This window comes from Eptatretus burgeri, chromosome 15 (assembly GCF_056783735.1).
Source record: "Eptatretus burgeri isolate ZD-2024b chromosome 15, Ebu_testis_v1, whole genome shotgun sequence".
In the NCBI taxonomy this organism is placed as follows: Eukaryota; Metazoa; Chordata; class Myxini; order Myxiniformes; family Myxinidae; genus Eptatretus; species Eptatretus burgeri.
This window is the reverse complement of record NC_140975.1, coordinates 3418002-3435620: the sequence shown is the minus strand read 5'-3', so window position 1 is coordinate 3435620 and position 17619 is coordinate 3418002. Positions and strand designations below refer to the sequence as shown.

General features: G+C 42.6%; 1 protein-coding gene across 4 annotated transcripts in view; it reads right to left on the bottom strand.

The window, feature by feature from the left end:
• Window positions 1-17256, bottom strand: part of LOC147011336 (fibronectin type III domain-containing protein 5b-like) — a 68462-nt gene extending 51206 nt beyond the window's left edge. The window contains exon 1 of one of the 4 annotated variants that reach the window (XM_085857465.1): window positions 16654-17256. In XM_085857465.1, coding sequence (XP_085713591.1) covers window positions 16654-16807 — 154 coding nt within the window. In that variant the 5' untranslated portion in view covers window positions 16808-17256. The remainder of the gene's footprint in view (window positions 1-16653) is intronic. The other 3 variants (XM_085857463.1, XM_085857462.1, XM_085857466.1) reach the window with 3 other exon arrangements.
• Window positions 17257-17619: the final 363 nt, after the last annotated feature.

The window sequence follows — 17619 nt, the reverse complement described above, 5'->3', positions numbered from 1 at the left end:
GCAAGTAACAAACAAACAGATAGAAAGGAATTCAAACATAACCTCCTTCACCTTCGGTGGTGAAGGTAACTCGACGCCACCATGATTTGGAGGAGGGAGACAGGTTTGAGAGTTCAGACTTGAGATTAGAAAGATGTTGTTTCCTGGCTCTCCTGAGGGCAGATACACACTTGTTCCGAACGTTGTGGAAGGAACTGAGATTGCCTTCAGTCGGATTAGCCTTCCATGAGGCAAAGGCAAGTTGTTTCAGGACAACTGCCTGACCACAAGCTTCATTGTACCATGGGTGAGAGGAAGGGAGGACAACTGAAGATGATTTGTCAATCGTTGACCTCTTTGGTGTAAAGCCTGACTGCTCTGGACGCTGGTGCTCAAGCAGATGGTGGCGAACCCTATCAAGAATTATCCGAGCAAAGACCTTGCCCGGCACTGAGAGCAGCGTCACCCCTCGGTAGTTGTTGCAGTCTTGGCGATCACCCTTCCCTTTCCAGAGAGGGACAACAAGGCCCCTCTTCCAATCAGTTGGGATGATGCCTGTGTTCCAGGCAGAGCACAGAACTGCATGCAACGACACGAGTGCAGCATTTCCACCAGCCTTGAGAAGTTCAGCATGGATGCTACAGATCCCTGGAGCTTTGCCCCGTTTCAACCGGTTCAACGCAGCCCGTGTTTCCACAAGTGAAGGTGGACCACAGTTGATTCGAGGGTCAGCAACAGGGATTGTAACATCCTTGACGTCCAACTCGACAGCTGGGGGGTCAGCCTGGTACAACCGCTCAAAGTAACCGGCCCAGCGGGCCTTCACTTCAGACTCCTCTGTCAAGAGCCTACCACCCTCTGCTCTAACTGCAGTGCTCCGAGGGATGGGCTTGGATGAACGTAATGCGTGAATTCCCCTGTAAGCGGGATGAGAATCACCTGTCCACAGGTGATGCTCTACCCCCTCACAGATTCCTCGCACATAGGCCTCCTTGTCCACTCTCAGTGCACGTACAGTTTTACACCTAACCCACCACCCTAACCATTAAGCCAACCCCAGGCATGTGTTTATAAGCATTGCAATGTACCCAGTGATTTGTAGCTATCATGAACAGGCATTCAATGATATGAGTGAGGAAAGTGGAAAAAAAAAGACTATCGTTAAGAAATAGTTGTGGCATGGTTGAGGAGGCAGAACAAAATGGCAAATTAAGACCCCAGCGAGGTAACCAGAATGCGCCTTAAGACGCGAGCGAGGTGGCCAAGGATGCACCTGATAAAGGATATAATTAAATAATGTCGTTAATTATCTTCAAAAGGGGTGTTTTAATTAACCTAAACACCCAATTTTCACGACTTCGCTTCCTCGGAGTTTTCTTATTATGCATGCAAAGTTTCAGGCTGATAGGTTTCATGGTTTTTGAGTTATGGAGAAAACACACACACGCACACACTCACACTGAATTTATTAGTATAGATGTTTTCGGAACCATTATGGATTCCTTAATGGTGATGATCTGAAGTTGATAAAATCAGCTAAGCATCATGAGGGCACTGAGTCATGCTGTTCCAAGTACAAACAAGTACAACATGCTGTTCCAAGTACAAACAAGTACAACATGCTGTTCCAAGTACAAACAAGTACAACATGCTGTTCCAAGTACAAACAAGTACAACATGCTGTTCCAAGTACAAACAAGTACTTGTGAGCGAGAGAGGCGACAGTCAGACAACACCCCTTGAGAGGAGAGAGTGCTGAGATGCCTTTCGAGGCTGAAAAGGGTTATTGAGGTCGATATAGGGTCGACAGCGAGGGGTGAGAGGGTGAGATAGCTGAGATGGTAAGAGTGCTGAGAAAGGGTCGAGAGGCCAAGAGGGCCAAGAAAGATTGATGGAGAAGGTTGAGAACGATTTTCCATTGATGGGGAAACATTTATTTAATTCCCAATCACGTGATTCAATGCTTTCCTCACCCAGGAGACTGAATTGGAAAGCTCAAGGTCTTCTCATGCAATGATACACCGGCAGTGTAGTATTGGAACCAAGAATTGCAAGTTTGTCCAAATGAAAATGAAGAAAAACAAGAGTGTTGTGTACATGAGTAAAGCAAACAGATCGCGTGTGCACCCTGTGTCCGCACACACTCACTCGGGCTATTGACAGTACACTCATGAAAGAGACGATTGAACATTCTGCCTTTGGACGCGTCCACCCTGCCGGTGAAAGTGAAAGCTGGTCCACACTGCCTAATTGATCGTAATGAAAGGTAATCCGTCTTACAACGGGATGCAGGTAAGAAAAGGTAACCATCCCGATCCGTGTGTGATTTTAAACCCTGGGGCTCATCGACTGCCCCCCAAAGGCTCACAGCTTGGCCTGGCCTGGTCAGTACTGGATGGAACCTTTGGCTGCTGGATAATTTCGGACGGTCCTCGGTCCAGCTGCATCGATCGATCTCCGGTGCGGAATGTCCTCTTATTCTGGAATGATGCAGCACCATTCTTGTCGTTCCACCGCCCAGGGAGTGAGCACCTGTTTTCGGTCGGGCGGCCTTGGGATCAAAATGGAGTTTTATGTTTCCCTCCTAATTAGGACGAACCCACCATTTCCGTCACCCTCTGAGTGTGACGACTTCATGTGAATCAGTTGAGCAGTTATCAAAGGCATGTCACGTGGTGTAGCTTCCTTGGGCTCAGGGAAACGGTTAATGGTCCTCGCACACCACTGTGACCTAGTCATCAACACTCGCATTGTTCTGTTCTTTATGTATCGTTATGCTACAAATCAAAAGGTTCGAGTTTATACGTTTCTTCACATTTGCATGTTGTCACCACGGTCTTAGCATCCTGTTATTTCTTTGTAAATGATCGCCGCCTTCAACACCAAGATAAATTTATATTACAGAGCCTGCAGGGAATCAAAAAGGTACACTTATCGAACAAATAGGTTCAAATGGAGCACCTCGCCGCCATTCGAGAATATAAATTGAATGGATGCGATGCGATGCGATATGGGGAGAGTGGGGGCAAGATGGTCCCTTTTTTGGTTTTGTCCGTTTTGCCGTCAGATGATTTGCCAGCCAAACACCATTCGATTGCCATTCGTTGGTCCATCTATCACCCCAAGTAACTGCCCATTTTCGAGAATATTAGAGATCATTGAATGTCTATAAAAGGCAATTCAAAGTTTGTGGTCGAAATGCTCAACTTGCCCCACCCCTGGGGCAAGTCGATCATCACTATGGGGAAAGATGATCATGGTCCGAAGGAAACATGAGGACAGTCGAAATAAGTGATGTGTTAGAATTTTAATGAACTGAAAATATTTCTTCATTTATATATATATATATATATATATATATATATATATATATATATATATATATATATATATATATATGTATGGATATATATCCATCTAGGATACCAACATAATATTTCCAAAACAATGTCCCATACACAACCAGATACGAACGTCCATTTTCATGTCATTTATCTTTGTGTTCCAGTCTTAATGTCTAAATTCGCAACTCCCACTGACTGAGATCAATTTTGAATTCCAGTTGCTTTGATTTTCTCTGGCTTCCCTTTAAAAATTTGGGTGGAGGTAGTTTTATAATGATGTCCTCCTTGGAATAAGTCCCACAATCTGTCTCGTCCACAATGAACGTAGGTCGATCGAAGTTCATATGAGAAGGAACTTTGCGGGGAAAGACTCCCTCATATCCATCGTCGTCGATTGCCTCTACATGCGCTATGTACAGAATTGACTGTGCTTTTTTCCCATCTATTTTTGTAATTACAAAGTCTCCTTAAATAATATCATTATTGTCATCAGATCACCTGATCAACTTGTCCCACAACCAAGTGATCATCCTGCCCCACCGCCGCCATTTTTACAAAATCGTCTGGCATTCATAAATTACAGCAATGAGCTAGGCAAAACATACACGCAATATGGGCATATAAGCTATGTATCTACCTATATGCAGATACCATTCATACTACACTTATTCATAGAGATAATACGTACTCACCGATGATTTGAAAATTTTCTTTTTCAGGAGGAAAATGATGTTTTTCTGATAAAACGAACGCAGCGTTTTTTCTCGCCATGCGCCTTCCACAGTGGAATGTGTGTCCTTGTCCTTCCACAGTGCAATCTATCGTTGAGTGGCGCCACTGTCCAATGCGAGCTTTATTGAAGTCGTGAGAGGGGAGTGATCATCATGCCCCAGGGATCATCTTGCCCCACTCTCCCCTACATATGCGATGCGATGTGATATACGTAAGCGATATATGTATGCGATGCGATGCGATATACCTAAGCGATATATGTATGCGATGCGATGCGATATACGTATGCGATGCGATATACGTAAGCGATATATGTATGTGATGCGATGCGATATACGTATGTGATATATGTATGCGATGCGATATAGGTATGCGATATACGTATGCGATGCAATACGATGTGATATACGCATGCGACGAGATGCGATATATGTATGTGATATACGTTTGCGATGTGATGCGATATATGTATGCGATGCGATACGATGCAATATACGTATGCGACGCGATGCGATACGATGCAATATACGTATGCGACGCGATGCGATATATGTATGCGATATACGTATGCGACGCGATGCAATATACGTATGCGACGCGATGAGATATATGTATGCGATATACGTATGCGATGCGATGTATGTATGCGACGCGATGCGATATATGTATGCGATATACATATGCGACGCGATGCGATATACGTACGTGATGCGATGCGATACACATATGCGATGCAATGCGATGTGATGCGATATATGTATGTGATGCGATGCGATATACGTATGCGATATACGTATGCGATGCGATTTACATATGCGATGCGATGCGATATACGTATGCAATGCGATATACATATGCGATGCAATCCGATATACGTGTGATGCGATATACGTATGCGATATACGTATGCGATGCGATGCGATATGCGGATGCAATCCGATATACGTATGCTATGCGATGCGATATACGGATGCGATATACGTATGCGATGCAATATACGTATGCGATATACGTATGCGATATACGTATGCGATGCGATATACGGATGCGATGCGATGCGATATACGTATGCGATATACGTATGCGATGCGATGCGATATACGTATGCGATATACGTATGCGATATACGTATACAATGCGATATACGTATGCGATGCGATGCGATATACGTATACAATGCGATATACGTATGCGATGCGATGCGATATACGTATACAATGCGATATACGTATGCGATGCGATGCGATATACGTATACAATGCGATATACGTATGCGATGCGATGCGATATACGTATACAATGCGATATACGTATACAATGCGATATACGTATGCGATGCGATGCGATATACGTAGGTGATGCGATGCGATATACGTATGCGATATACGTATGCGATGCGATGCGATATACGGACGCAATCCGATATACGTATGCTATGCGATGTGATATACGTATGCAATGCGATGCGATATACGTATGCAATGCGATGCGATATACGTATGCAATGCGATGCGATGTACGTATGCGATGCGATGCAATATACGTATGCAATGCGATGCGATATACGTATGCAATGCGATGCGATATACGGATGCGATATACGTATGCGATATACGTATACAATGCGATATACGTATGCAATGCGATGCGATATACGTATATGTATGCGATGCAATGCGATATATATATGTATGCGATGCAATGCGATATATATGTATGCGATGCAATGCGATATATATGTATGCGATGCAATACGATGCGATATGTACGTATGCGATGCGATATATGTATGTGATATACGTATGCGATGCGATATACGTATGTGATGCAATGCGATATACGTATGCGATGCGATGCGATATACGGATGCAATGCGATATACATATGCGATGCAATCCGATATACGTGTGATGCGATATACGTATGCGATATACGTATGCGATGCGATGCGATATGCGGATGCAATCCGATATACGTATGCTATGCGATGCGATATACGGATGCGATATACGTATGCGATGCAATATACGTATGCGATATACGTATGCGATATACGTATGCGATGCGATATACGGATGCGATGCGATGCGATATACGTATGCGATATATGTATGCGATCCGATGCGATATACGTATGCGATATACGTATGCGATGCGATGCGATATACGTATGCGATATACGTATGCGATGCGATGCGATATACGTATACAATGCGATATACGTATGCGATGCGATGCGATATACGTATACAATGCGATATACGTATACAATGCGATATACGTATGCGATGCGATGCGATATACGTAGGTGATGCGATGCGATATACGTATGCGATATACGTATGCGATGCGATGCGATATACGGACGCAATCCGATATACGTATGCTATGCGATGTGATATACGTATGCAATGCGATGCGATATACGTATGCAATGCGATGCGATATACGTATGCAATGCGATGCGATGTACGTATGTGATGCGATGCAATATACGTATGCAATGCGATGCGATATACGGATGCGATATACGTATGCGATATACGTATACAATGCGATATACGTATGCAATGCGATGCGATATACGTATATGTATGCGATGCAATGCGATATATATGTATGCGATGCAATGCGATATATATGTATGCGATGCAATGCGATATATATGTATGCGATGCAATACGATGCGATATGTACGTATGCGATGTGATATACGTATGCGATGCGATATACGTATGTGATGCAATGCGATATACGTATGCGATGCGATGCGATATACGGATGCAATCCGATATATGTATGCTATGCGATGCGATATACGTATGCGATGCGATGTGATATACGTATGCGATGCGATGTGATATACGTATGCGATGCGATGCGATATACGTATGCGATATACGTATGCGATATACGTATGCGATGCGATGCGATGCGATATACGTATGCGATGCGATATACGTATGCGATGCGATATACAGTGGGACCCGCTGAATAGAATCACTTTGGGCCGGACAAATTTGATTCTAATAAGCGGGTGATTCTAATATCCGAGTTCACCAGAGTTGTGGAGTATTAAGCGGATCAAATGTCGAGTACACATACGGAGACAATACTCAGCATTTAGTTTGATTTATATGACACACTTGCTCAAAACAATGTAACTTACTACTGAAAATAAAACAATTACACGTACAGTACATATGTACTTTTCAAAGCAAAACAACATGGGTTTGTCGATGAGCCTACTCTGTAATGAAAAAATTGTCGATTGTTGCCTGCTTTAACGAGTCTGTGGCAATGGCGGTGACCTCCTTGTCAAGTTTGCGCAGGAAGGCCATGTCACTGAACCCATGTGATAGCAAACCAAGCCTGATCGTCTTAGCTGCAGACATCATTTCCTTGATGGTCGGGACAGAGATCTCCTCTTCCTCCTCTTCCTCCACTTTAGTGTCGGCGTCATAGTCTGCGTCAGTAGCAATTCCCATTTCGGGTTGGACTGCCGAAACGATGGCTTCGTCTGTGACATAATCGTCTGTGGTTTGGAGAGTGGCGTCCATGTTGACGAAGTCCTGCCATTGGTCGGGATCCATTTGAAGAGGGTTGGCTAACTCGTCGTCATCATTGCTCTCGACCCTTTCGCCTTCGCTTGCCGCTCCGATGAAAATTCCTCCTTTGCGCCAGCAGTTCACTATGCCGGTAGTCTTCACATCATTCCATGCTGCGTCCGTAAACAGCATAGCGTCGAGGATCGTTATCTTTTTCGCCAAGTCACTCGCTGACATTGCTCCATCCTCGTTGTCAATCTCAGTGAGCACTTTTCGTAGCATGGCACGGCGGTAATGAGCTTTGAATGAACGGATAATTCCCTGATCTAACGGTTGAAGAACAGAGGTTGTGTTCGGCGGGAGAAATGCCACAGTAATGTTCGACAGTTGAAGTGATTGGGGATGTGCCGGACAGTTGTCGATGAGAAACAACGCTTTCTGGTCATGACGCCGAAGCTCGCGATTCCACTCATCGAGCCATTCAGTGAAGAGGAAACCTGTCATCCATGCGGAGGAATTGGCTCTGTAGCGAACTGGAATTGTTTTGAGGCCTTTGAAACACCGTGGATTCTTGCTTTTACCAATACCGAAAGGAGGACGCTTAGCACCAGTCATCGAGCAGCAAAAAAGCACCGTGATTCTTTCCTTTGGCTTTTTCCCACCGCAGTGCTGATCTCCCTTGAAGAGGAACGTTCCGTCTGGTAAGGCCCGAAAATACAACCCGGTTTCGTCAGCATTCCAGATCTCATCAGCCGTGAAGCCTTCTACGAGATCCGGAAACACGTGGTCCAGCCATTGTTGTTTCCCTCCTACGTCAGCCGCCGCTGCCTCTCCGTGAAGTTTCTTGTGGACGATTCCATGTCTTTTCTTGAACCGGTCAATCCAGCCGTTTGTCGCACTGAACTTCTTGTTGTTGAACTTTTCCGTGAACTGAGCCGCTTTCTCCCGCATCAGAGGTCCAGAAAGCGGTGCTTCCTTTTCTCTAGAAGTTTGAATCCACTTGACCATTGCTGATTCGACATCGGGTGCGTTGCCGCTTCGCTTGCGTTTCTGAGAAGAAGACGAATCCACTTGACCTTTCAGAATGGCCTCTCGATCTTTCAGAATCTTGCATAGGATCGGCTGGTTAATTTCCAACTTGTCTGCAGCTTCTCGTTGGCTCATTCTGGGCAAAGCATCATAGTCCCTCAGGATTTGTGCTTTATCAATGTTTGAACGATCCGTCCGCTTTCGTTTTCTGTCCATCGTGGAAATGACGACACGCCTAGTGCTTAGACTGCAGCTGTCAGCCGTCTGCCTATCTGTACAATGACTACCGAAATCACTGTAGTGGCATAGCGTTATTTTTAGCGTGACGTCAGCCGCCTGGTGGCAAAAGTTGGAACTGTGTGGCCAGTAGGCGCTGAACTGTCGAAGTGGATGGCCAGCAGCTGATTCTATTAAGCGGGTTTTTGATTCTAATAAACGGGAAAAATTGTGTACATTTAGATACAATGGAATCGGTCTCAACGATTTTGATTCTATAATACGGGTGATTCTGTTAACCGTGATTCTATTAAGCGGGTCCCACTGTACGTATGCAATGCGATGTACGTATGCAATGCGATATACGTATGCGATGCGATGTAGGTATGCAATGCGATATACGTATGCGATGCGATATACGTATGCAATGCGATGTACGTATGCGATGCGATATACGTATGCGATCCGATGCGATATACGTATGCGATCCGATGTGATATATGTATGCGATGCGATATACGTATGCGGTGCGATATACGTATGCGATGCGATATACGTATGCGATATACGGATGCAATCCGATATATGTATGCTATGCGATGCGATATACGTATGCGATGCGATATACGTATGCGATGCAATGCGATATACGTATGCGATATACGTATGCGATATACGTATGCGATATACGTATGCGATGCGATGCGATATATGTATACAATGCGATGCGATGCGATATACGTATACAATGTGATATACGTATGCGATGCGATGCGATATATGTTTGTGATATACGTATGCAATGCGATATATGTATACAATGCGATATATGTATACAATGCGATATACATATGCGATGCAATCCGATATACGTATGTGATGCGATGCGATATACGTATGCGATATACGTATGCGATGCGATGCGATATACGGATGCAATCCGATGCGATATACGTATGCAATTTGATGCGATATACGGATGCGATATACGTATGCGATATACGTATGCGATGCGATGCGATATACGTATGCGATATACGTATGCGATCCGATGCGATATATGTATGCGATATACGTATGCGATATACGTATGCGATCCGATGCGATATATGTATGCGATATACGTATGCGATGCGATATACGTATGCGATCCGATGTGATATATGTATGCGATGCGATATACGTATGCGGTGCGATATACGTATGCGATGCGATATACGTATGCGATATACGGATGCAATCCGATATATGTATGCTATGCGATGCGATATACGTATGCGATGCGATATACGTATGCGATGCGATGCGATATACGTATGCGATATACGTATGCGATATACGTATGCGATGCGATGCGATGCGATATACGTATGCGATGCGATATACGTATGCGATGCGATATACGTATGCGATGCGATATACGTATGCAATGCGATGTACGTATGCAATGCGATGTACATATGCAATGCGATATACGTATGCGATGCGATATACGTATGCGATCCGATGCGATATACGTATGCAATGCGATATACGTATGCGATATACGTATGCGATGCGATATATGTATACAATGCGATGCGATGCGATATACGTATACAATGCGATATACGTATGCGATGCGATGCGATATATGTTTGTGATATACGTATGCAATGCGATATATGTATACAATGCGATATATGTATACAATGCGATATATGTATACAATGCGATATACATATGCGATGCAATCCGATATACGTATGTGATGCGATGCGATATACGTATGCAATTTGATGCGATATACGGATGCGATATACGTATGCAATTTGATGCGATATACGGATGCGATGCGATGCGATATACGTATGCGATATACGTATGCGATCCGATGCGATATATGTATGCGATATACGTATGCGATGCGATATACGTATGCGATCCGATGTGATATATGTATGCGATGCGATATACGTATGCGGTGCGATATACGTATGCGATGCGATATACGTATGCGATATACGTATGCGATGCGATGCGATATACGTATGTGATATACGTATGCAATGCGATATACGTATGTGATGCGATATACGTATGTGATATACGTATGCAATGCGATATACGTATGTGATGCGATGCGATATATATATATATATATATATATATATATATATATATATATATATATATATATATATATATATATATATATATATATATATATATATATATATATATATGCGATATATGTTTGCGATGCCATACGATGCGATATATATATATATATATATATATATATATATATATATATATATATATATATATATATATATATATATATATATGTGTGTATGCGATGCGATACGATGCGATATATACGTATGCGATGCGATATACGTATGTGATGCAATGCGATTCAATGCGATATACGTATGTGATGCAATGCGATTCAATGCAATGCGATGCGATATACGTATATGTATGCGATGCAATGCGATATATATGTATGCGATGCGATCCGATGTGATATATGTATGCGATGCGATATACGTATGCGGTGCGATATACGTATGCGATGCGATATACGTATGCGATATACGTATGCGATGCGATATACGTATGTGATATACGTATGCGATGCGATATACGTATGTGATGCGATATACGTATGTGATATACGTATGCAATGCGATATACGTATGTGATGCGATGCGATATGTGTATATATATATATATATATATATATATATATATATATATATATATATATATATATATATATATATATATATATATATATATATATATACATATATATATATATATATATATATATATATATATATATGCGATATATGTTTGCGATGCCATACGATGCGATATATATATATATATATATATATATATATATATATATATATATATATATATATATATATATATATATATATATATATATATATGTGTGTGTATGCGATGCGATACGATGCGATATATACGTATGCGATGCGATATACGTATGTGATGCAATGCGATTCAATGCGATATACGTATGTGATGCAATGCGATTCAATGCAATGCGATGCGATATATATATGTATGCGATGCGATATACGTATATGTATGCGATGCAATGCGATATATATATATATATATATATATATATATATATATATATATATATATATATATATATATATATATATATATATATATATATATATATATATATATATGTATATGTATGCGATGCGATACGATGCGATATATACGTATGCGATGCGATATATGTATGTGATATACGTATGCGATTCAATGCAATGCAATGCGATATACGTATATGTATGCGATGCAATGCGATATATATATATATATATATATATATATATATATATATATATATATATATATATATATATATATATATATATATATATGTATGCGATGCGATACGATGCGATATATACGTATGCGATGCGATATATGTATGTGATATACGTATGCGATTCAATGCAATGCAATGCGATATACGTATATGTATGCGATGCAATGCGATCCGAATCTGGAACTGAAAAAAGTAAATGAAACTTTGAGAAATATTCTTTGTTTGAGAAATTTTATGTGTGTTTGTATGTATGTTGTCTTACTTGGAATGTCCTTATCAAGATTGATTAATCAACAAATCCAATTGCGTTTTTACCACATTTGGTTCACCCTCTGCATGCTACATTGCTGATGGCCACATGGTTCCCTGTTGCTTAATTTTTCTTTTTTTCAAAGGGTTGCGAATTTCAAGTGGTACTTGCAAAAAAAACACAACTTGGATGTCAAGTTAGATAAATCACCAAAATTAAAACAAAGAAAATTGTTTCAATTTTTTTTTATCTCGTCACTAATCTCTGACCGCAACACACAAAGGGTTAAAAAAAAACACTTTCAATTCCTCCCAACTCGTTTTTTGTTGCCTTCAACTTGGCATGTGTGAATTTGCAATGAAAAAAATTCAACTCAACTCAAATGGAAGACCAAATAGGTACAAGTCCTGCATTGGAGTAATCAGAAGGAACCCAAACAAGCAAAAAGCAAAGATGGAGTAATCAGGAGGAACCTGGATAGGATTCGGGTTTCAGCTGCTACCTCTCTACCTTCAAACCCATCCAGGCACAACCAAGTGAGCCTCATTCCAAAAAAAAGAATTAAATAATTCTGGCTGCCAGACCATGCATCCGATCAGGTTGAAATTAAAAAAAAACATATTCCACATGTCTACGAGATCATAATTTTGAAGTTTCAGGTCGATTGATGCAGAGAGAATTTTTTTAAACCTTTTCCTTCAATCCAAAATAGCTGCCAAACCATGTGGCCTATGACGTTGTAGGTGGGGAACGTTTTGTTCCTCATGGATAGGTGGTCATACCTGTGAAGTTTCTCCTCGATATGTTTAGCCATTTCAGAGATTTTTTAAGGTAAAAAAAAACGAATGGCTGCCATTCCTCGTGACCTATAATGTCATAATTATCATTAAACCATTCCACGTGAGTAATCACACCGATGATGAAAATTTCGTGCCAATTCGATAAGCGGTTCCAGAGAAAAGGGAAAAACAAAATGTGGACACGTATGTATGTACAGGACTTTCGGCTTTGTGAGCACAGGCTAATAAGGCAAGTGTGTGTGTGTGTGTGTGTGTGTGTGTGTGTGTGTGTGTGTGTGTGTGTGTGTGTGTGTGTGTGTGTGTGTGTGTGTGTGTGTGTGTGTGTGTGTGTGTGTGTGTGTGTGTGTGTGTGTGTGTGTGTAATGTATTGAAACAGAAGACCAAGAAGGAACCTGAAGAAGTAAAGAGCAAAGATGGAGTCATCAGGAGGATCCTGGATAGGATTTGGGTTTCAGCCGCTACTCCTCAACCTCAAACACATCCAGGTGCAGACAAGTGAACCTTACAGAAAAATTTCTGTGAGAATTCACTTCTCCTTAAAGAGCTAGATAATGAAAGAGAGGAATAGAGAGTGAAGGAGATGAAAGAGAAGAAAATCAAGAATTAGAATGAAATAGGGCTGGCCTGATTACCACCAAAGTTTTCATACATGTTAGTAGTACCCAAGGTAACCCCATCCCTATGAGGCGTGAGGGGGTGAGGGGGGTGGGGGGGAGAGACGGTTTGCCAATGCTCCCGAAGGGAGCAGGTGTTTCTAGTTGGATAAATCCCACAATCCACTGCGATAATAACAATTGAGTGAGCAAACTATGGTATGGTGTAGCATTTCCCATAGCATGTGTTTCCTTGTACCTTGTGAGTTGTTCCTTGTCTCTTTTTCTTGTTCCTTGTACCTTGTTCCTCATAGCTTGTACCTTGTTCCTCATAGCTTGTACCTTGTTCCTCAAAGCTTGTACCTTGTTCCTCATAGCTTGTACCTTGTTCCTCAAAGCTTGTACCTTGTTCCTCATAGCTTGTACCTTGTTCCTCATAGCTTGTACCTTGTTCCTCATAGCTTGTACCTTGTTCCTAGTACCTCGTACCTTGTTCCTCATAGCTTGTACCTTGTTCCTCATAGCTTGTACCTTGTTCCTCATAGTTTGTACCTTGTTCCTCATCGCTTGTACCTTGTTCCTCACAGCTTGTACCTTGTTCCTCATAGCTTGTACCTTGTTCCTCATAGCTTGTACCTTGTTCGTCACACCTTGCACCTTGTTCCTAGTACCTTGTTTCTCATAGCTTGTACCTTGTTCCTTGTACCTCATATCTTGTTCCGAGTACCCTGTTTCTCATACCTTGTTTCTAGTACCTTGTTCCTAGTACCTTGTTGCTCATACCTTCTACGTTGTTCCTAGTACCTTGTATCTTGTTCCTCGTACCCTGTTCCTCATACCTTCTACCTTGTTCCTAGTACCTCGTATCTTGTTCCTAGTACCTTGTTCCTCATACCTTCTACCTTGTTCCGAGTACCTTGTATCTTGTTCCTAGTACCCTGTTCCTCATACCTTGTATCTTGTTCCTAGTACCTTGTTCCTCATACCTTCTACCTTGTTCCTAGTACCTCGTTCCTTGTATATTCTACCCTGTTCCTCATACCTTGTTCGTAGTACCTTGTATCTTGTTCCTAGTACTTTGTTCCTCATACCTTCTACCTTGTTCCTAGTACCTCGTTCCTTGTATATTCTACCTTGTTCCTCATACCTTGTATCTTGTTCCTAGTACCCCATATCTAGTTCCTTGTATCTTCTACCTTGTTCCTAATACCTCATACCATGTTCCTCATACCTTGTTCCTAGTATCTTCTACCTTGTTCCTCATACCTTGTTCCTCATACCTCGTACCATGTTCCTCGTGCCTTGTTCCGAGTACCTTGTACATTGTTCTTTGTACCTTATAACTTGTATATTGTGCCTTGTATGTTTGTACCTTGTTCCCCATACTCTGTTAGTCAGACATTGTACCTTGTATCCGTCTTCGAATGAGCCCTGATTGTACTCTTAGTTTCCTCAAAACAACTGATCTTGTTATCACATTACACCATCTTCACCGTGTACATTTAAATTTTGTGTTCGTAACTCAAAGCTTCTCCATCATGATGTATTATCATGTTTCGCCAAACAAAGGATTTATTTTAGTTGGATTACCAGATGTGAACATTGCTTTCACGAGAACCGAAAGGTAAATCCTCACTCAGAAGGAAGGAGTTGTGGTTTACTGGTTCCTAATTCTGATGGATCCTGAAGGAGTTGTGGTTTACTGGTTCCTAATTCTGATGGATCCTGGAGGAGTTGTGGTTTACTGGTTCCGAATTCTGATGGATCTTGAAGGAGTTGTGATTTCCTGGTTCCGAAGCCCAATGGATCAATCTCAGTTTTGATGCTGGGTGTGGGGAAGGGCTTTATGGGAGACTATGCTCTCCTTCATGATGATTCAATGGTCGTTGGTTTCTCCTTGTAGTTGTCAGAGGGACATTTTCGTTAAAGTGAGGCGTTTGTTTGCTGGTAAGATGATTTTTTTAAGATTTCATCTGGATCTGCAGCATTTTGTCAACCCCTGACCTTCAAGCAATCGATGCGTCATATACATACCAGGACCTGATTCATACAATCATTGATGGGTCCAGCCAGGTACAGTACAGGTGACTGAACCGCTTCACCCCACAGTGACCAACGTTTTCTCGGTGCATCCCTCCAGGCCTTCCTCGGGACATTCCATGTCAAGTGATGAAAACTTCCCATTGGATAACAGTGACAAAATATTTTGATAACTGGGAAGTAAATGAGAACTGATATCTGGAAAACGAATGACTCGCCAAAGCTCCTTGGGAGCTCTGTGTTGGTAACTTGCTGCACTTCATTATGCTAACAAGAGTGTCCCTTCCATTATTTACACAAAGTGTCACAAATGAGAAATGGAGTTCCGCTTCAGGTTAAAGAGGCACTTTCGTTCGACATGACATGCTTCATCATCACCATTATTCCAACATGTATCCACTGTGATCATTTTTGTTATCCCAAGTGAATACTGCCAAGACCCACAGGACTTCACAGACCTGATGATTGGAAACTCCTTCAATGTCTCCTTAACTTGTTCGAAGTTTTGCACGTTTACGGTCGGAGTTCAAAGCCCATCGCTTCGTCACGTCGGTGATCATTCCGCACATGCTTGGATCGCTCTCCCGTTTACAAGATCCATCATTGATATCAGAACGTACCTCTCGGATCTCGATCCCAATGTAATGGCCTGCTCAGTTAACGGACACGTTAACCTACACCTGGTCGTTAATGCCAACAATTCTAGAGAGCGTGTTGACCCAAAATGCAATCCTAGGAAGACGGGGACTCACCGGCCACGCCTCCCATCAAGCAGCAGGTCACGAACAGGACGAGAATGGTCCGGGGGTCCATCGTGCTCAGGGAATCCAGCGTGGTACGTGGGTCTCGCATGGTCCAATGGTCTAGCTCACCCGGCGTTCCTCGCCGCGTCGTCATCTCATCCATGGGAATTAAATGGGGAGCTCAGAGCCAGCGGTCCCGAGACCCCATCAGCGCTCCGGGGGCACGCTGCGGGAATGAGTGCACACGTTCGGCAGGCACCCGTGCAGGATGCAGGTCGGTGCGGGCACGACGAGTCCGGGTCGACATGCGAACCCGAACCTTCTCGTCCAGGTTCCTTCCAGCTCTCTTCCCCCCCTTCTGTCGCTCCTGCTTCCTTGCTCCCTCTCCTAATCTCGTACGAGCTTTATCAGCTCCGCCTTCTCCTGCCCTCGCTTTGCTAGCGAGACTGCATTGCCAACGGGTTGGGACATCCAGCGTGCTGAACCCAGTCCCGGGCGCACGATTCCGGGCATGACCTTGTGCACGCCATGGTCCCACGGTATGCGTCTTGCAGGCTGCCTCCCACGATCCTGAAATCTCAGGCACGATCGCACGCCGTCACGAGTAGGGTTAGGGTTAATGTTCGTGTTATTAACCCGAGGGTGTAATAAGGTGGTCCCACTCGGGGACTGATCGCACATTGCGAGACGTAGACTCAGAGTGGGCAACAAGAGATGCAGACCTCGGCCTCGCCAGGATCCACTCCGCGACCACTGCATCACCTCGTTAGTCCCAAACGGTCATGCCCCAAATGCATGGCTTCATCTCAGTGTAGCAATGTGTCATTGTGCACACAATTACTACACATTTATTATACAAATGTGGAAAACAACATTTTATACTAATTATTAAAAAAAAAAACATAAAAAGAAATCACACAACCACAAAAATAACCACTTTGTGACTAAAATTATAGCCCCAAAGGTCTTCTCTAT